We start from the raw sequence: 20,642 nt of genomic DNA, 5'->3' as shown, positions 1-20,642 counted from the left end.
CCCATTTTTTTTTAAACCCTTTTTTTTAAAAATCCTAACAAAAAAAAATTTCAAAAAATTTAACTCCTATTTATTTGGAATTCTAAACACCCAGAAAAAAGAGCGCCCCTCAAAATAAAAGACAGAAGGTGGCATGGCTCACCTAACTTCCAGTTTTATTACTGGCGCAAATATCAGGCGATAAGAACCTGGCACAAATAGAAGAACATACACAGCATGGACCAATAGAAGTGAAATCTGCAGTACTTCTTTGTATTCCTTGCTTTGTGCTCCAATAAACACACGTTATCGCAATACACTAATAACCCAATTGTGCTCCACTCACTTAGAATCTGGAACCAATGTAGAAAGCATTTTAAGACGGAGAAGCTTCTTTCTGTGGCACCCCTGCAAAAGAACCACCTCTTTCAACCTCACAAAATATGCAGTTTTTAATATCTGGAAAAAATTTGGAGTTAAGTTGCTTAGGATCTTTAAAGACAACGCTTTGCATCCTATGAACAATTCATTCCAAATTTAACATTCCAGCTACAAATTTCTTTCACTATCTTCAAATCAGGAACTTTGTTAAACAGAACCTTCCAGATTTTCCTCATCTTGCACCCTCATCCACGCTGGAAAAATTATTGCTCAATTTCAAGGAGTTAGACTCCATCTCTACAATATATAAAATCATTTTACAACCTTCCTTTCAAAGATCCAAGAGGACACTGGGAAAATGACCTCTCAATTAATATATCAGAAAAGGAGTGAAAGTAGCAATGCAGAGAATTCACTCAAGCTCCATATGCAAGCATACAATTATACAACTCAAAATTATATATCGAAAGCACATCTGTCTCGACTAAAACTCCCCAAAATGTTTCCAGGGGCATGAGCAAACCCTCCGAACGTTGCAACCAAGTTCCAGCCTCCCACTGAGTCACATGTTCTGGGCCTGCACCAAATTAACATTATTCTGGACAAAAATTTTAATTACCTCTCAGACAGTCTTGGACTCACAATCCCTCCTAACCTATTAACAGCTGTGTTTGGTGTTCTTCCAGAGGGCTTAAAGTGGAGAAAGACAAACAAATTGTGATTGCATTACTACACTGTTGGCACGCAGACTTATTCTGATAAACTGGAAGAACCCAAACTCTCCTTTTTAAGTCAGGGAAACTGATGTGTTATATTATTTAAAATTGGAAAAATCAAATACTTAGTTAGAGGATCTGGCAGACTTTTTTTAAAACATGGCAGGATCTAATCAGTAATATTTTGAAATGATTTTATAAAGCACAGAGAATTTGTTGATTTAGGTATTTTACAAGCCTTAAATTTTACACGCTTTGGCTTGCTCTCTCTCTCAGGGTGGGGATCGATCTGTTCTTAGCATAATTCTTTTTTTGTAAAAAACTTGATTGCTATGTATTGATTGTAATAAAATTAATAAATGATTAAAAAAAAAAAAAAAAAAAAACATTTTGGCGATTCGCAGGATTTTGGGGAATCTGGTAAAATATTGAACTATTGAGTGAGGCAAAAGAAATCAGAGATGTCCTAAGAAAAAGGATAAAAATCCTGGCACGCTCCTTTACCTCTTCCCGCATGGGAGGAAACGGTATGGGGAAAACTGCGCTATAGAATTGAGATGTGGGTGGATTTAGCACAATATTGGCAAAGTTTAGGCCCCCAACACCAGTGAATGTATTAGCCGACTTAAGAAATGTCAGGTGTCTGTAAAAGAATTCATAACGGGTTTGCAGACGCTGGGTGGGTTTTACTAACGGCAGTTAGATGTTGTCAGGGTATTGTATACTGGTTAATGTTATATCATCCACTCGCTAGGGGACTCAGTGAGATATATTTCTAGTTGCTGGGTCGGAACTAGAGGTGGCATGCAAAGGAGCACATGGAGTATACTGTTTTCACTGCATTCTTTAAAAAACGAAAAACCACAAACTAATGCCTCCTGTAAAAATCAAGACATGGGGAAGTTTATCTGTAAATTTTAAAACAACCCCTTTTTTAAGTAGGGACTGAGTTAATTTATTAAAAAAGGAATCAAACTCAAACCCCCAAACTTTCCCCGGGGAACTAAAAAATTTGAATTTACACAAAATGGGGATGGAAAAATAGCCTTAATTTAGGGTGCGGGCTTTGGTTTTTTCCAAAACCTTGGGTAAAAAGAAAAGAATTAAAGAATTTAAAAAGTAAAAAAAAAAACCAAAAACCATGGGGGGCGAAGAATCATAAAAAAGACCATTGTAAGCCAAAAAGAAAGAGAACTGAAGGATAAAACAAGGCTTTAAAAAAATCCCCCCCTAAGAGGTTTGGGCCCGGGGCCCAGTTAAAAAGGGGGGTAAAATTTTGGGTTTTGGGCAAAAGTAAAATAAAATTAAAAAGGGGGTAAATTCCCCCTAAAGAACCGTAAATTCGGGAAGGTTTACATCAGGATCCCCCTATTTTAATTCCTTTGGGGAAACCCCTTTTTTAAAATTTTACCCCGGGGCTGTTTGCTTTTAAAAGGCCCCTTTTGGAAAAAACCCCCAAAAAATTTTAACGAAAGCACAATTTTGGGCCCGGGGGGGGGAAAAAATTTGTGAATGTTGGGAGGTGAAAAGAGAAAAAAAAATTAAAAAACCCAAAAAATAAAAAACCCCCCTAAGAAAATTTTGGGGAAAACAAGTCAGTTAAGTTTTCTAGGTAAAAACCCCGGGGTTTCGGGGCCAAAAAAAAAAATTAGTGGTTGCGCCCAATAAAAAAGGGGGGGGAAAAGGGGTTAAAACATGGGAAAAAATTCCAAATTAGAAGGGGTTCGATGCTACTTAAGAAAAAGGGGGTTGGGATCAAAAAAAAAGAGTTTTTGGAACTAAGAACGACTCTAAACAACCTAGAATTTAACCCCGGGGAAACCATGACAGCCCCCCGACACGGAATTGGCAGGGACGAAAAAGAAAGAGGGAAACGGGGAAAACCTAAAGAGACTTGAGGCAGTAAAAAAGAAAAACCCCATGGAAAAAGTTAAAAGATTAGCGGAAAACAACGGTTGATCACAACCGAAACCACTGAAAAAGAAAGTGGACTTTTAAAGTGAGAGAAAGATTTTGTGAGTCAGGGCCAACAAAAAGGGGGTTGAAGGAAAAGCTTTAACGTCATTGAAGGGAAAAAAAAAAAAATCCCGGAAGGGAGGGGCCGGGTTTAAGGGGTTTCGGGCAAGCAGAAAAAAAAAAGGGGGGCTAAAAAGGATGAACTAATTGGGGAAAAATTTAAAAAGGAGGCCTAAAAAAAAGATACCTAAATTTAAATTTGGGAAAATTTTTTGTGTAAAAGACGTTGGGCTAAAAACCCGGGATTCCAAAAAAAACCCCAAAGAAAAATTAAAAGGAAAAGGAGAAAAAGGATAAGAAAAGGGGGTGGGGTGGGGTTTTTGAGGTGGGGAAAAAGATAAAAATTTAAAATTTTGGGGAAGAAAAACGGAAAATAAGGAGCCCTCGCCCCCCAACGAAAGGCCTCCAAATCCATGATTAGATGAAAAGGGGGGTATTTTGATAAAATATTATTAGGAGGGAAATTTTTAGAAAGTGAAACAACGGGGTTGAATAAAGAAAAAGCCCTTGCAAGATCATACCCAAAAAGGGAGAAAATGGGAATCAGAGAGTACCACTCCAAGGTCATACAATGTTTCCCAGGAAAAGGAGGGAGAAAAAAGGAGAAACAGAAGACATATCCAGCTACTGCCTGAAGGAGTTCAAGATGAGACGTTTAAAACAACGAGTACTGATCAACCTACACAGAAAGTCCAGCAATGTATGGACCCTGATATACCGGTTGAGGCAGTTACAATAACACCTACTATCACAAGGTCAGGCAGAGTTAGTAAGCCTGCGGTTCGCTTGGACTTGTAAAAGGATTACAGTATTACTGTAAAATGTAACAGATACCAAAAGTAGAATGTTTATGTGGGTGTTATGTTAATTTGATTATAACACAACATAGTAGTGCATGTCTGAATAGTGGATGTTGAACAGTTGAGTCAGTAACATGCAATGTTGAACAAATATTAGGGTGTATTGTTATAGGTCACTGTTTTGTGGCAAACAAGTTCTAAATAATGGTTTACGGTCTTTACAGGTCCTGTATAATGAAAAAAAAAAGAGGTTGTGAGTGATGTTGGGTTCACATGTTAATGGTAATAGAAATGCTACCCTAAGGAATTGACTTAAAAGGGGGAGGTGTCAGGGTATTGTATACTGGTTAAGGTGTTATACCATCCACCCGCTAGGGGGCCTCAGTGAGTTATATTTCTAGTTGTAGGCACCAGCGAAGCTGGGTCGGAACTGTTAGGTGGCATGTGCACAAAGGAGCACATGGAGTTTGTATACTGTTTCACTGCATTCTTAATAAACGAATGCCTCCTGGTAAATAAATACAAGACAGATGTCTGGACAGCTTGGTAGACGAAAACGAAAGGGAGACTAAGAAAATGCACATGGACTTGGCGGGTGCGTTAGGGCGGGCCTCAATGGCTGAATCCCAGGTAGCTGTACTATTGCCGCGGGTACAGCGGGCCGAGGGGTTGGCGTAGAAGGCAGCCTTATGCATAGCCAAAGTGAAATCCCAGGTAGCTGTATTATTGCCGCAGGTACAGGGAGCCGACGGGATGGCGGAGAAGGCAGCCTTTTGCATAGCCAAAGTGAATGCGAAAAAGAAGTGCAAACCGGATGTTGCGAAGGTTAAAGCGCTTGTAGCTGCAGCGAACGTCCATGAGTGGGATCCCGAGACATGGGATGGCAACATTTGGGACGATGATTATGATGTAGTTGATCAGCCAGACCTTAATCCCCCGAGTTTTCAAGCTAAACCCGTGGTACGTCGTAAACTTTGTGGTGACGCCCACGGTAATGTCAGGAGAGGAGATGTTTGTGAAGATTATACTGCACAAGAAAGGGAAGGATTTAGATGAAGTTACGCCCAAGGGCGAAATGAGCCAGTAGATACATGGCTGGTACGCATGCATGATGCAGGAGCAGGACATGTGAAACTGGATGGGGAGGATGGTGTGGAATTTAACAGGGGGAGTAAATAGAAAGGAATTATGGGGAGCGCTAATTAACGCTAAAGTCCCTAAGGGAGAAATAGATGGACAGCCCACAGGGGTACTCTTAGACATGGCCAAAAAGAAGGGACTTGTGGATAAGTCCGGAGGGATAAAGAAGCGAGTGGCAAAGGCAGAAGTTCATTCGCTTCTTACCTTTGCTGAATGGGAAAAATTGAATAAAAAAAACGGGATGAAGTTGGCTCCTCATCTTCATCTTCGGAGAGCTCCTCCGAGGAGGAAGAAGAGGAGCAAACCAAAAAGAAAAGCATTAACGTAGCTCAAGTGACATAATTTCTTAAAAATAAATTTAATACCATGATTTAAGTACTTTTAGTTGGCATGGGTTTCCTTCCTTGCAGCAATAGGATTTCGTAAAATTATCAAGAAAGCGTAATTAACGTAAATATAGACAATTAGAAGAAGTGCGAGCTTTTGGTAAATTAGAAAAGTACTATAATAAGAATTCGGATATTAAAATGTGGAATTTTGAAAAGGTTAACTTGCTTCAAATACTTGGGCTTCATGTTACTCCCTGTTAAAAACAATTCGAGTTGTTTTCATAGTCTGATAAGTAAAACAGCCTTCAGAAAAATGTAGGAGGAAAGCACCAAAAAGAAAAATTAAGCGATAGAAAAATGTTTGAGTATATAGATTTGTGTGCAAATATGTATATATCTGTACTTATATTTGTGGGGAAAGAATAACAAGGGTTGAAAAGAATATCATGCGTGAAAAAAGAAAAGTGCACTGTATTTAACTTCAAAGGTACCTGGCGCTCGCTAATGTCTGAGTGTGTGAATATGTCTGTGCTGAACTTATTCAATGTGTGTGCCTGTATATTATGTGTATGCCTGAGCATTAATTGTTCTCTCTGTGTGTGTAAATATGTTTGTGCTAAAAATGTGTGAGCGTACCTGTTATTTGTTCTGTGGGTGCGTACGTGTGTTTGGGAGTAAGAAAGCAAAAACATGGAGACTTCTGGGTAATGTAGTTCGATTATGATTTGCTGAAGCTGCCGTGTGCATATAAACTTCCAGAGTTCTGAGTAAATATGAGTTAAAATAAATTTGAGTATTTGTAACATTTGATAAAATGAAAAATGCATTCACTTTTGATAATAAGTGACAAAACTGAGGTAAAGTTGAATGTGTTAAAACAATGGTTTGGGTGATTTTATGTAGTAAAGGGATCCCTATGTGTGTATGTTAAATAAGTTTCAGAGTGCTTAAAAGTATGTGTAAAAAATATGTGGTGTTGTTTGCAAGGATTAAATAATTGATATTAATGTGTGTGAGAATGTAAATGTAAATGTTGAAATTAAAAGAGCTCTTAATTCTAAATTAAAAAAAAAAGATTTGAACGGGTGGTGTAAAAAGGTCTCCAGATTAAGCATATTATATGAGCACCCCTTTTATTTGAGTACTGGCCAGACTCTGATAAAAGGGAGGATTTGAATTAAAATGAGTAAATTTCGATTGAAGGAGACATTCTTTTAGCAAAATGAAGCTGAAGAAAAAACAGGGAATAAATGCAGATAATTTGAATATTATGTCAATGTTATTGGGGCCAATTTTTGTAATGATTTATTATTGAGTACATTTCTCTTTGTGATACATTGATTGACTTTATTTTAATAATGACTTGGGACATGTTTTTTTAATTGAGTGGAAATTGCAACCGCAGCCAAACTGGAAACAGCTATAAAGGAGGACTTGAACTTTGTGCTTATCAATTTAAATTTTTACTCTGACTGTTTAAAGACAAATTGATTTAGACAAGCACAGACTGGATTGAAATGACCGTTTGTTTCACTGTTAGCAATATTTTTAATAGGGGTACCCCCAACGAAACAGATCTGACATCTTATGACATATTGTTTTTTGGATCCATAAGTAGCTACCAATGAAGAATTAATATGCTGACTATTTAAATGAGCCTTTTTAAGTCTTTACGTCTGCAGGTGAAAGCTGTTTTTTCCTAGTGCATCGTAGATGACAGCATTTGAAGTTGAACCAGAGATTGGGCTGTGATAAAGGTCTGCAGATAAACTAATTATCTGACTCCAAGGAGAACCCAGCCATACAAAAAAAAGGAATCAAGTCATGAATCAGGCCATCGATCAGCTGACTACTGGACAACGCACCTCGATTCCAGTTCCAGACATCATGGATACCTGCTGCCAAGAGCTCAACTATGCTGGTGATGTTTGAGCCCAAAAGATCATCGTGGATTCCGAATCATAGATGACATCTGCCTACTTGGGTCCTTTTGCTTGGGATGTTGGACCCCAACACCTGCTTTGGTCCTTATTAGAGAAGAAAATCTGTCACACTTTTACTCTGCAGGGCTCAATGTTCTTGCTGGAGCCTGCTTTGACTGTCCACTTGTTTGACAAATAGCAACATCTTTTAAATTAAAAGTATTTGAACTGTAAAGTATGAAAGGTATAGAAGGGAAAGCTAATTATTTGTAGACAAAGCAGAATATAGGGATTCCTAAATAATATGTATTTAATGAATGTTTGTATTAATTCATAGTGGTTATTTTTAGATAAATGTTTTGATATGCCTTCTGATATTTTGTATGAGATAATAAGTCACCTTTAAGGACCAATGATTTGGTTATTTGTAAAGTTAATCAGAATTGAATCTAATCTAACATAAGGGATCTATTAGAGATTGTTAAGTGATTGTCATTGAAGGGACAATGCACTATTACTAGTCAGGGTCAGTCCAGTTTAGATATTCTAGGTTATTGATTGTAGTATTATAGCAAATAATGTAGAGCTTTACATTTAGGTACATTTAATTAATTGAAAAGAATAATAGTAAGCATATGGGATGACACACATGACTAGTATTTTGGGGATAAGGGACACATACTATAGGTCAGGACATCTATAGCTTTTAGAAGAGGATAAAACAGTTTAGGCTAGCATGTTGATGGTGATACAGGTCAAATGATTAACATCATGGCTTGATGAGTATATATGTTATGGAAATCAGTGAAATGAAGTAATAATTCGGCCCATAGGAGATGGAGTGTCTTATACATACAGTGGTGAGTGTGTGGTCTGTGAATTAAAAAGCCCAGATGAAGTCTGAAGATCTCTGAAGATATGAATCCTTAATAAGAAGCTTGGTTATAACCCTTGAAATTGAAATGAATGTGACCTCAAAAATGACCCAGTGATTTGCATTTTGGAAGGTAGTGCTGACATCTTCCGAAGGGAGGATTGACACCTACTGTCCACAAAATGGCTGAATTAATGTGATAAAGGTGGCTCAAGGTTGAGACCACAGCTGGGTGTATATTTGGGCAATTTTATGAATGAGTGTGTTAAGATGTGAGCATGGTGAGGTGTGTAAGGACTTTATCTCTGATTATCATTGTGCACAGCGGTGGCAACCTAAAACTGAGAACTTTTGAGTTATTTAAGATAAATATTTATGCCATCTGTATCATCACCAATAATATTAATTAGTATTAGCTTTATTTGAACCTGGGAATCATAGGGGATTCATGTTAGTGAAGCAGAATTCACTCTCTTGAATGGTATTTTGTTGCTTATTACCAGTTTCCTAATTAGTTATTACTAGACTACTAACTATTACTTGTCAAACAGGTGTGCATCCAATTTCTTAAACCATGGACACCTTCAGTTAAAGATTTTTATTCTTTTCTTGATGACAATGTGGATGATGAAATACCAAATCAGAAGAAACTCCTTGGGTGAAGTGCTAGTAACCGCTCCTCAGGGAGGTGACCCTCTATGGTGCGCAAAGTACCTGGGTTGAAGAAAAAAAAATGTAATTTTACTGGAAAAATATTACTCCAAGCGAAGAAAAAGCACTTATTATGGACAATTGTTTTATTATTATTGTTTTAATGACTATATTCAACTGTTATGTATTTTGTGCTTTACGAAAAATTGCAATCAGAACAAGAAGGGCAAGAGCGCTGGGTTTGCGCTGAGCGAGGGACCGATTGTAATGAAAGGATTTTTCTCTGTAAAAAGCAAAGGTGAAATAAAGAGAGCAGATGTGAACCCAGCTGCATTACTAATGTTTTGGGAGAAACAGCCAGGAATGTTCTAAAGATACAGCCAAGGCTATGTAAGGAGTTGTTTTTCACTTCGTGAGGCTTTTTTCACATGTAAGCATATTACTGTGTCTTCTGGTATCAGGCACTAGTCTCAAGGCCGAGTAGAAGGAAAAAGCGCCGTGTCCCATGGAAGGAGGGGGTGTGAGAAACTGATCACTTGTGCATGCACTGCTTCCACGTAGACCGCTTTTGGGCAAGGACACCTAATTAGTATATAAGGTAAGGTTCCGCCCAGTTTCTTTGGAAGCTCAACCGTAGGGAATGTGCACACCTGTTTGGTATTTGGTAGTAGGCTAACGAGTTGATCCTCTGACGAGACTGACATGCGGGCTCCCTCAGTCTACTGGTCTAGGATGATAGCTTTGTTTCTTTTGATATACTGTAAGCATGAGTTCCTTTTGATGTATGTTACTGTAAGTATAAGTTTGTCTCTTTAAATATATTACTGTAAGCATATATATTTGTTTCTATAATCTATTGTTACTGCATTACACTATTCATATGTATTTATATGTTATAATTGAATAAGTAAATTTTATTTAAGTAACGGACCTCTTCTCTCATTTTTGCCCAAAACAGAACCCCTCTTAATTCTTTAGATTTTTGTTTATCATTGGCTGAGCTTTCAAAGTAGCAACTTTTGTTTAATATCTGACATGCCTTATGGACACAGTAGTATTTCAGCAGTGACATTAAGTTTATTGGATTAACCGAAAATATGCAATATGCATCATAACAAAATTAGACAGGTGCATAAATGTGGGCACCCCAACAGAGATATGACATCAATACTTAGTTGAGCCTCCTTTTGAAAATCTAACAGCCTCTAGATGTCTCCTATAGCCTTTGATGAGTGTCTGGATTCTGGATGGAGGCATTTTTGACTATTCTTCTATACGAAATCTCTCCAGTTCAGTTCGATTTGATGGCTACCAAGCATGGACACCCTGCTTCAAATCATCCCATAGATTTTTGATGATATTCAAGTCGGGAGACTGTGACGGCCATTCCAGAACATTGTACTTCTTCCTCTGCATGAATGCTTTTGTAGATTTCGAACTGTGTTTTGGGTCATTGTCTTGTTGGAATATCCAACCCCTGTGTAACTTAAACTTTGTGACTGATGCTTGAACATTATCCTGAAGAATTTGTTGATATTGGGTTGAGTTCATCCGACCCTCGACTTTAGCAAGGGCCCCAGTCCCTGAACTAGCCACACAGCCCCACAGTATGATGGAACCTCCACCACATTTGACAGCAGGTAGCAGGTGTTTTTCTTGGAATCTGGTGTTCTTCTTCCGTCATGCAAAGCGCTTTTTGTTATGACCAAATAACTCTGTTTTTGCCTCATCAGTCCAAATGAATTTGTTCCAAAATGAATCTGGCTTGTCTAAATGAGCATTTGCATACAACAAGCGACTCTGTTCGTGGCGTGAGTGGAGAAAAGAATTATTTCTCATCACCCTGCCATACAGATGTTCTATGTGCAAATTGCGCTGAATTGTAGAACGATGTACAGATACACCATCTGCAGCAAGATGTTCTTGTAGGTCTTTGGAGGTGATCTATGGGTTGTCTGTAGTCATTCTCACAATCCTGACTCCGCATATGCCGCTCCTGTATTTTTCTTGGCCTGCCAGACCTGCTGGGTTGGTTTAACAGCATCTGTGCCTGTGGCCTTCTATTTCCTGATTCCATTCCTTACAGTTGAAACTGACAATTTAAACCTCTGAGATAGCTTTGTGTAGCCTTCCCCTAAACCATGAGACTCAACAATCTTTGTTTTCAGATCTTTGGAGAGTTGCTTTGGGGATCCCATGCTGTCTGTCACTCTTCAGAGGTGAGTCAAAGGGAAGCACATCTTGCAATCGACCACCTTAAATACCTTTTACCACTCATAATTGGACACTCCTGTCTATGAAGTTCAAGGCTTAACGAGCTCATCCAACCAATGTGGTGTTGCAAGTAATCAGCATTGAGCAGTGACAGGCATTCAAATCAGCAAAATTATAAGGGGACCCACATTTGTGCACAGCCAGTTTTTCACATTTGATTTAATTTTATACAACTAAATACTGCTTCACTAAAAATCTTTGTTTGGAAAACGCCCCAGTACTCAGATGTTCCTAGGAAATGAAAGACATACCACTATTATCTTTTTTGTTGAAAGTCAGGTAAATTATTATGCAGGCTGACAGGGGTTCCCAAACTTTTTCATATGACTGCATGTATGTGTGTGTTGTTATTTAGGGTGCAGGAGTAGACCAATCCAACTCCCAATTCCTGTCCTTCCATTTTCTTTCTCCACGTAACCAATCATCACACAATGAGCTCTGTAATAAATGTTAAACCAGCTGTAAGCTTAGAAATCTGAATCTTCAAAACTTTCAAGGAACATTGAAAAATCTTCATTATACATCTTTAATGATTCCATCCATCCATCCATCTAGTCATGCCAGTCCCAGCAAGCATCGAGCACAAGTCAGACATTTAATGAGCTGCAGAATTAGGTAAATACAAGGATTGAAAAGATGCATTTTAACCTCCTCAGTGCTTTGTGTGTCCTTTAGTGTTAATCTGGTGGTCCAAAGCAACTCATACACACATAATGACACTTTAATGTTTGCATTTGTACCAAAACAAATCAATTTCAGAGACTCCAAAGTAACAGCACAGCCTGCAGAGGTCAATTTGTACTTTATCATTAAATAGATAAGCATTAACATCTTCAAATATACTTATTTCATTTTAGGATTTTAGGTAGCAACAACACGTCTTGACGGACCTCAATGTGGTGTTGGTTTATCATCAGGCAAACATCATCACCTCACGTATGCCAGCAATCAAAGTGAGCAGAACTGAAGAGCCAGTTAGCATAAAATGAATCTCTTAGATGGAAGAGAAGGAAACGAGTCTTCAGATGGTCACCCACAGGCAAAGGAGAACATAAAAACTCCACATGAACAACAATGGGACATGAGATTTGAACTCACGTGACTGAATCTGAGGCAGAAGGTGTGGTAACCACTGCACCACAATGCTGGCCTAATACATAAATAGATGTAGAGTTTAATTTTAATGTTATTGATTCATCAACTATATTTATGATTTGATTGATTTTAAGTCCTTATAAGAAGGTTTCCAATCACAAGGGCTTCCTCATCACATTTACTAGATGATATAAATGCACAGGCACAGTAGAAATGGGATCCTCAAGTTAAGAGCCATGTGCTCAGCTTGTAAAGTGACCAACAGGGCACCTCACCAAAGAGCTGATGGCTTCTTATAAGTCACCCCCTGTGAAAAGACCCCCAATGTCAGCCTCTGTGATCCTGCAGCTCTTCTCTTCATGTAGGACTGAAGTCTCTGGAGAGTCAGACTCTGTGAAAGGTTGTGCTTGGACACAAAGTGACAGAGAGATAGAAATATGAAGACCCCCAGGCACAGGATGACTAAAGCCTTTAAAGACACTCAGCACATTGTGTTCTGCTCATTCTTGGTGGGCTCTGTAGCTGAACTATTCACGGCCGACTTTTCTGACTGAGAAGACCTGAAGACTGTCTGTGGTGAAGAGGAACAGCTGAGACATAAAGTGAGAGCTGGTGAGTCTACCAAAAGTCTTTAAACACCAGTGAGCCCAGTGTGCTGACAAGATGTGGCAGTGGGTATGGTCGGCAGTGACTGGTGCTTTAGTGGGCTTCAGCAGGTCACTGCTCATCAGTTTGTGTCACATTTGAACCATCCTGTCCTAGTAATTACTGCCCAGTGAATGAACTGATGCCATCAAATGCTGTCTTCACTGTCCCCATTCTGTTCTTTTCATGTGCAGGTCCTGAAGCTCCAAATGTCCTCCTGCAGTCATCTAAACATCTGAGCGCTGAGGAGTTTTTACAGGTGAGTTTTTGTTCTTATTTATTTGGTGGACCTGACGAGTATCTGTGACACTTCATGTCCTCTCCTGGTGTGACTGTGTGTGTGTGTCAATGTGTCACACAAGTGCTGGCTCACTTTAATTCATCTCACTTGATGTTTTTTCCCCTTTCTCTGTCCTCTTGTCTTTTTCCACTTTTTTTTTCTCTATTTCTATCACTCTCTCATCTCTTGCTGTTTCTAATTCACGTTCTTCTGTTCCTAAAGCACCACATTTTGAGAATGAAAGATGAGAATGTGAGATCTGCAGTGTCATGCAGAGGGAATTGGGACAATTGTGACTTGAAGTCTGTCACAGTGACGGGCTGATTCTGGTGTGGTGATGGCTGCTCTGAGTCATTGGCTGCTGCCTTTCACCTGACTGAGCTGTCCAGTCTTTACAAACAGATTTGGGCTGAGGGTTCCAGTCACATAGGGAAGAATGAATTAGCATGTGGCATGGAGATATCTGCCCTGATGAGGCCCGAATGGATTTGACTATTAGGGTAGCATCTTGACATGGCAGCAGACAAAGATTCAGCCCCTCTATTCCTATGTGAGGAAAGACATCATCACTTATCATGACATTACACTGTAACGGGCTAAGGACCCTGCCTGGCCGAGGTTCATTTTATACCTCATTCCTTTGTCAAATATATCAACCCCACTCTGAATAGTGTAGACCCCCCAGATGTGAGGCTCAGAATGAAATGATCCAATAGATAGATAGATAGATAGATAGATACTTTATTAATCCACATGGGGAAATTAACATATTCCAGCAGCAGCAGCATACTGTTAAAAACAATATTAATTAAAGAGTGATAAAAATGTAGTGCAAGTTAAAAAATGCAAGGTGGAGAGTGCGAGGCTTCTATAACAGTCTATAATCTTGTGTAATGTTAACGTTTATCCCCCCGGGTGGAATTGAAGAGTTGCATAGTGTGGGGGAGAAACGATCTCCTCAGTCTGTCAGTGGAGCAATATGGTAACAGCAGTCTGTTGTTGAAGCTCCTCCTCTGTCTGGAGATGATCCTGTTCAATGGATGCAGTGGATTCTCCATGATAGGCAGGAACCTGTTCAGCGCCCATCGCTCTGCCACAGATGTAAAACTGTCCAGCTCCGTGCCTATAATATAGCCTGCCTTCCTCACCAGTTTGTCCAGGCGTGAGCCATCCCTCTTCTTTTTGCTGCTTCCCCAGCACACCACCGCATACAAGAGGGTACGCGCCACAGCCATCTGGTAGAACATCTGCAGCATCTTACTGCAGATGTTGAAGGATGCCAGCCTTCTAAGGAAGTATAGTCGGCTCTGTTCTCTCTTGCACAGAGCATCAGTATTGGCAGTCCAGTCCAATCTATCAACCAGCTGCACTCCCAGGTATTTATAGGTCTGCACCCTCTGCACACACTCACCTCTGATAATCACAGGGCCTGTGAGGGGCTTGGTCCTCCTAAAATCCACAACCAGCTCTTTGGTTTTGCTGGTGTTCAGGTGTAGGTGGTTTGAGTTGCACCATTTAACAAACTCCTTGACTAAGTTCTTATACTCCTCCTCCTGCCCACTCCTAATGCAGCCCACGACAGCAGTGTCGTCAGCGAACTTTTGCACATGGCAGGACTCTGAGTTGTATTGGAAGTCTGATGTATGTTGGCTGAACAGGACAGGAGAAAGTACAGTCCCCTGCGGCGCTCCTGAGCTGCCGACCACAATGTCAGACCTGCAGTTCCTAAGACGCACATACTGAGGTCTGTCTGTAAGATAGTCCACGATCCATGCCACCAGGTGTGAATCTACTCCCATTTTAGTCAGCTTGCCCCTAAGGAGCAGAGGTTGGATGGTGTTGAAAGCACTAGAGAAGTCCGGAAACATAATTCTTACAGCACCACTGCCTCAGTCCAAGTGGGAGAGGGATCAGTGTAGCATATAGATGATGGCATCCTCTGCTCCCACCTTCTTCTGATATGCGAACTGCAGAGGGTCAAGGGTGTGGCGGACTTGTGGCCTCAGGTGGTGAAGCAGCAGCCGCTCCATGGTCTTCATCACATGTGACATCAGGGCGACAGGCCTGAAGTCACTCAGCTCACTAGGACGAGATACCTTTGGGACTGGGGTGACACAAGATGTTTTCCAAAGCCTTGGGACTCTTCCCTGTTCCAGGCTCAGGTTGAAGTTGAGCTGTAGAGGACTCCCCAGCTCCAAAGCACAGGCCTTAAGCAGTCGTGGCGATACTCCATCTGGGCCCATTTTGCTGGTACAAAGTCTCCTCAGCTCTCTGCTCACCAGGGCTGCTGTAATTGTGGGTGGGGATGTCTCTCCTATGCTGGTATCAGCAGAATGATGGATGGAGGATGCAGTACTCTGAGGTGAGACCGAGAGTGAGTTAGGGTGGTCAAACCTGTTAAAAAAGTTGTTCATCAACTCTCGCCACGTCTCTCTCGATGGTGGCACCCCACTTCGAGCTGCAGCCAGTTATGATCTTCATCCCATCCCACACTTCCTTCATGCTGTTATTCTGTAACTTCTGCTCCAGCTTTCTCCTGTACTGCTCCTTCACCGCCCTGAGCTGGACTTGGAGTTCCTTCTCCACACACTTCAGCTGTCCATAAAGAAGTTGATGTAGTCAGTAGTGTAGTCAACAGCCTCCTCAATGTTCTCACTATGTGACCCCTGCAGTATATCCCAGTCTGTAGTTACAAAGCAGTCTCTCAGAGCCTGCTCTGCCTCATGGGACCACTTCCTGAATGAGTGTGTGGTTGTAGGTAGCTCCCTCACTATTTGTTTGTAGTGAGGCTGAAGCAGAACCAGGTTATTATCTGCTTTCCCAAGCACAGGCAGCTGGGTGGCGCTGTATGTGTCTTTAACATTTGCATACAGTAGGTCAATAGTCCTATTTCCCTGTGTGTTACAATCCATATACTGGGAGAAGGCAGGTAATGTTTTGTCCAGCGTCACATGGTTAAAGTCTCCAGCGATTTGCACAAGCGCCTCGGGTGCTGCATTTGTAACTTAGCAACCGCGAAATGGATGATGTCATTCACTATCTCCACGTCCGCCCGAGGAGGGATGTACACAATCACAACAATGACGTGTCCAAACTCTCTGGGCAAGTAATAGGGACGCAGACTTACGGCCAACAGTTCAATGTCCCTGCAGCAAGTGGAGATTTTGACGTTTGCACCTTGTGTTTACATAGAGAGCGAGTCCTCCTCCTTTCCGCTTCCCACAGGTATTTGCGTCTCTGTCCTCTCTAACTGTGCTAATCCTGGGTATCTCCACGTTAGCATCTGGGATGGTAGTTGTTAGCCACATTTCACTAAAACACAGCAAGCTGCATTCTCTGTAGGTTCTGACATTTTTCACCAGCTCAGCCAGTTCGTCGATCTTATTTGGTAGTGAGTTCACATTTCCGAGGATCACAGAAGGCACCAAAGGCTTGTATCACCACTTCCTCGCTATCCACTTAGCCTTTAGCTTAGCTCCGGGTCTGCTGTCACAATACCACCTTCTTACCTCATCCGGTAAATATGGAACCACACTGACACGGCCCTTTGTTCTCAGCGCTTGAAGTTGACTACCTGAACAGACGAGTCTCGGTGTGTAAAAATCCATGTCCAAGTAGTAAAAAGTGTCCAGGAAAAGAGTCCACATAAAAGAAAGTGTCAGGAGTAATCAGACAAATAGAGAAAAAGGTAGAAAGATGAAGGTCAAGTCATACACGGAGCTGCTGGAAAGGCTGCCACTCACACGGGTGCCTAACTTCGATTACAATATTCTGTAAGTTGAATGAGTGAAGTCCTTCCTTTCACAACACATCATCAGCTTTTCAATATCAAACAACACAGCACTTAAACAGTTCTTTATTCCCCTGGGCTCTCATAATGTCCTGTTAGTACGGAGTCTCTAGTCCTTCTACCTCTCCAAACTACTTTGATAATTACATCCACCACTCTGAATTCATGAACCTCCTGCACTCTTTTGATTTGAGACAGCATGATATCCAGCTAACACACAAACGGGGGGACACACATTGGATTGAGAGAATCCTAAAGGGTTAAAAGGTGAAGTTAGGCAGATTGTGGGTATCTGTTTGTCTGTCCATTTTCTCTTATTATTTAATATGGAAATACTAATAGATAAAGTGAATTGTTAAAAAACACTTCTTTGATTCATCTGTAGCTTCAAAGTTTACTAACATTTTAAACAACCAGTCTGTCTGCTTACTACAATAGTGATAATAATGTAAATAGTAAGGTGGGACGTTTTATTGTTAAAGTGAGAGCTGCCACTGATACGGTTGCTCCTGAAAAGAAAGTTAATAAATCCTCCAGCACTTTTACACCATGGAAAACCCAAAGAGTGTCTGATTTAATGAAAATCATGGCGGAGAGCTGAGCGTAAATGGAGAAAAACTAAATTGACTGTCCACTGTGAAATATTGAAGGCTAAAATAACAGAACAACATACTCCATCTAGAGAGGCTGTGCTACTCCTCTAAAATTATAAATAACAATGCTGCTAATATCAGAGATTTATTCTCTACTGTTTGTTTGCTAAACCCACTCAATGGAATGCCTCCAAAAAACTACCAGTAAAAATGAAAGCTTTTGCTATATTTTTTTATTACAAACTTAATAATATCAGAAATCACGTAGTACATCCCCCCTAATACCGATCCTATTAAATCCAAGAATTTCATTTTAAGTGATTTAAATTTTTTTCACCAGGATAGATTTACCTGATCTATGTAGAATTATCTCTCAACTGAGACCCTCCACCTGTGTCCTGGACTCAATACCAATAAGCTTTTTCAAAGAAGTATCTGATGTGCTAATTGATCGTGTGCTTGACATAGTAAACTTATCTTTAGATATGGGGGTCTTCCCAGACTGTCTTAAGACTGTTGTTGTTAAACCCCAGATCATGATACATAATCTCAACTCCTCTATTTTTGACAATTTTAGACCCATTTCTAACATGCATCTCTTAAGTAAAATCCTAGAGAAGGCAGTCATTGCGCAGCTCAGAGATCACCTGAATAAACCTGCTGCTCTTGACAAGTTGCAATCGGGTTTTAGAACAAATCACAATACAGAAACTGCACTCATTAAAGTAGTACATGATTTGCAGGTAAATGCAGACAGAGGCCATTTATTTGTTCTCATCCTCTAAGATCTGAGTGCTGCATTTAATACCACCGATCACAATATTCTTAGAAATCGCCTTTGTCAATGGTTGGGCCTCTTTGGCAGGGTCTTAAATGAGATTTTTGATTTGATTAAATTTGGTTTGTATCTTACTTGACAGGTTGAAAATTTGTTGTTAGTTGTAATAATTATACTTTGGAGACCCATGATATTCTGTATGGTGGTCCACAAGGGTCTCTCCTAGTCCGCTGCTCTTTTCGATCTCCATGCTTCCATGAGGTCAGATTATCTCAAGGCATAACGTGAGCCACCACAGCTCTGCTGACGACACACAACTGTCTTTATCAATAGCGCCTGAGGACCCCGACTCACTTGATTCACTGACACAATGTCTTACTTTTGTTTCTGAATGGATGAGTAGTAATTTTCTCAAACTAAATAAGGAGAAAAGAGATAGACAATAGTAGATATATGTTCCTTTACGGGGCGATAACTCCCTAGTTGGAATAAGTTCTTTTGTATTTGTGCCATTTTAAGTAACCGAAAACTATATAGATATGATATTAAAAGGCAATATCCCTCCCATAGTGATACGGCGGTAAAAATCACATAAGAGAAAATAACTTATCTTTCTTTAATGACGATTTACGCGGCATTACAGATGAGGAAGCCATAGCAAGACAATTACCCCGGTGGGAACTCAGTGTATACAGTCTGCCATTTTTCGTCTCTGCGCTGGAAGGCTTTTCAAGATGGATGACGTTATTACCACTCCGTTCGTTGGTTTCAAGGTATTTGGCTGCTGTCCAAGACTTTTATACTGGTTTTTCCACATGCAGACCCTTTCTTAGGTTACAAACAAGGGAAGCAGAGGATTCAATTTAATTTCTAACATACAGAAATAGTACAATGCCCATATTCCTAGTTGTACCTTCTCTTTTCAAATGCTTGCCTAGCAGTTCTAAAGCCGCTGTGTGCTAATTTTGGCCTGACCTCTACATGTGAGTGGATTTATAAAATTATTTTTGTATAGAGCACAATGACATTAAACTTCTTGTTTCTTATTCTTATTACAATATAGTGAGTTTTGTTAGTAATAAACTTGATCCATTAGGCTTAAAAGTCAAGACAGAGGTAAAGAACTTGGGGATAATTATTGATTCTGACTTAAATTTTAAATCACATATTAATCAGATTAATAGGACAGCATTTTTCACTTAAGGAATATAGCAAAATATAGACCTCTTATAACTTTACAAGACCCTGAAAAATGAGTTCACACTTTTGTTTTCAGTCAACTAGATTACTGTACGCATTCCTCTCAGGACCACCCAAGAAAGACATCAATTGATTACAACAAGTGCAGAATGGAGCTGCCAGAAAATGAAATAGGAAAATAAAATCCTAGCACATCTCTCCAGTTTTGGTGGCACTACCCTGGTCACCTGTGTCATTTAAAATTCACTTTAAAATACTGGTAATGGTTTACAAAGACTTAAATGATCTCACCCCTTCCTGTATTTAGGAATGCCTCTCACCTTACACTCCAAATCGTAACCTTAGATCTTCAAATGAATGTCTGCTTATAATTCAAAAAGCTAAACTTAAAAGAAGTGGTGAGGCGGCCTTCTGCTGTTATGCACCTAAAATCTGGAATAGCTGACTGATAGGCTAATATGGTGGAGCATTTTAAAAAACTGCTGAAAAACCCTCTTCCTTGTTTGTCTGACTGATTCTCTCTGCCTGCCTCTCCCCAGACTGACAATGGCTGAAGCCCAGCTGTTTGTGTCACAGGACAAGTTCACCTGCTCGGTGTGTCTGGACACCCTGACTGACCCTGTCACCATCCCCTGTGGTCACAGTTTCTGTCTGAAGTGCCACACAGACTACTACGATCAGAGCCAACTGTTCGGCTGTCCTCAGTGTAGAGAAAAATTCAAGAAGACAGGACTCAGTTCTCCTCCTTCTCAGAATTATGCTGGACCTGGAGATGTGGAGTGTGACGCCTGTACTGAGAAGAAGTTTAGAGCAGTGAAGTCGTGTCTGACCTGCCCGGCTTCCTACTGTCAGACTCACCTGCAGCCTCACTTTGAAATAGCAGCCTGGAAGGACCACAAGCTGGTTGATCCTGATGGAAATCTAAAGGAGAAACTCTGTGAGAAACATCAGAAAAGTCTGGAAATATTTTGTGAAACTGATGACGCGTGTATCTGCACGATGTGTGGAGTGACTGAACATAATGGTCATAAAATGGTCAAGCTGGAGATGGAAAGAGAGGATAAAGAGGTGAGTGGAGTTTAGTTTTCAATAGATATAAAGTAAATAACAGGAGTTAAGGGTTTTGTAAATGCTGTGTCCATCTTATAAACCTGAATTTCCAAGGACAGTACTGAGCAG

At 40.3% G+C, this 20,642-nt stretch overlaps 1 protein-coding gene across 1 annotated transcript in view; it reads left to right on the top strand.

The window, feature by feature from the left end:
* Nucleotides 1-4,645: 4,645 nt before the first annotated feature.
* LOC120528990 (tripartite motif-containing protein 16-like) overlaps nucleotides 4,646-20,642 on the top strand; it is a 32,029-nt gene continuing 16,032 nt past the window's right edge. Inside the window, exons 1-3 of the mRNA XM_039753056.1 lie at nucleotides 4,646-4,883; nucleotides 13,017-13,081; nucleotides 20,217-20,531. Coding sequence (XP_039608990.1) covers nucleotides 4,646-4,883; nucleotides 13,017-13,081; nucleotides 20,217-20,531 — 618 coding nt within the window. The remainder of the gene's footprint in view (nucleotides 4,884-13,016; nucleotides 13,082-20,216; nucleotides 20,532-20,642) is intronic.

This window comes from Polypterus senegalus, chromosome 4 (assembly GCF_016835505.1).
Source record: "Polypterus senegalus isolate Bchr_013 chromosome 4, ASM1683550v1, whole genome shotgun sequence".
NCBI classification, from domain to species: Eukaryota; Metazoa; Chordata; class Cladistia; order Polypteriformes; family Polypteridae; genus Polypterus; species Polypterus senegalus.
The sequence above is the reverse complement of the archived record's forward strand: the minus strand, read 5'-3'. Positions and strand labels throughout refer to the sequence as shown.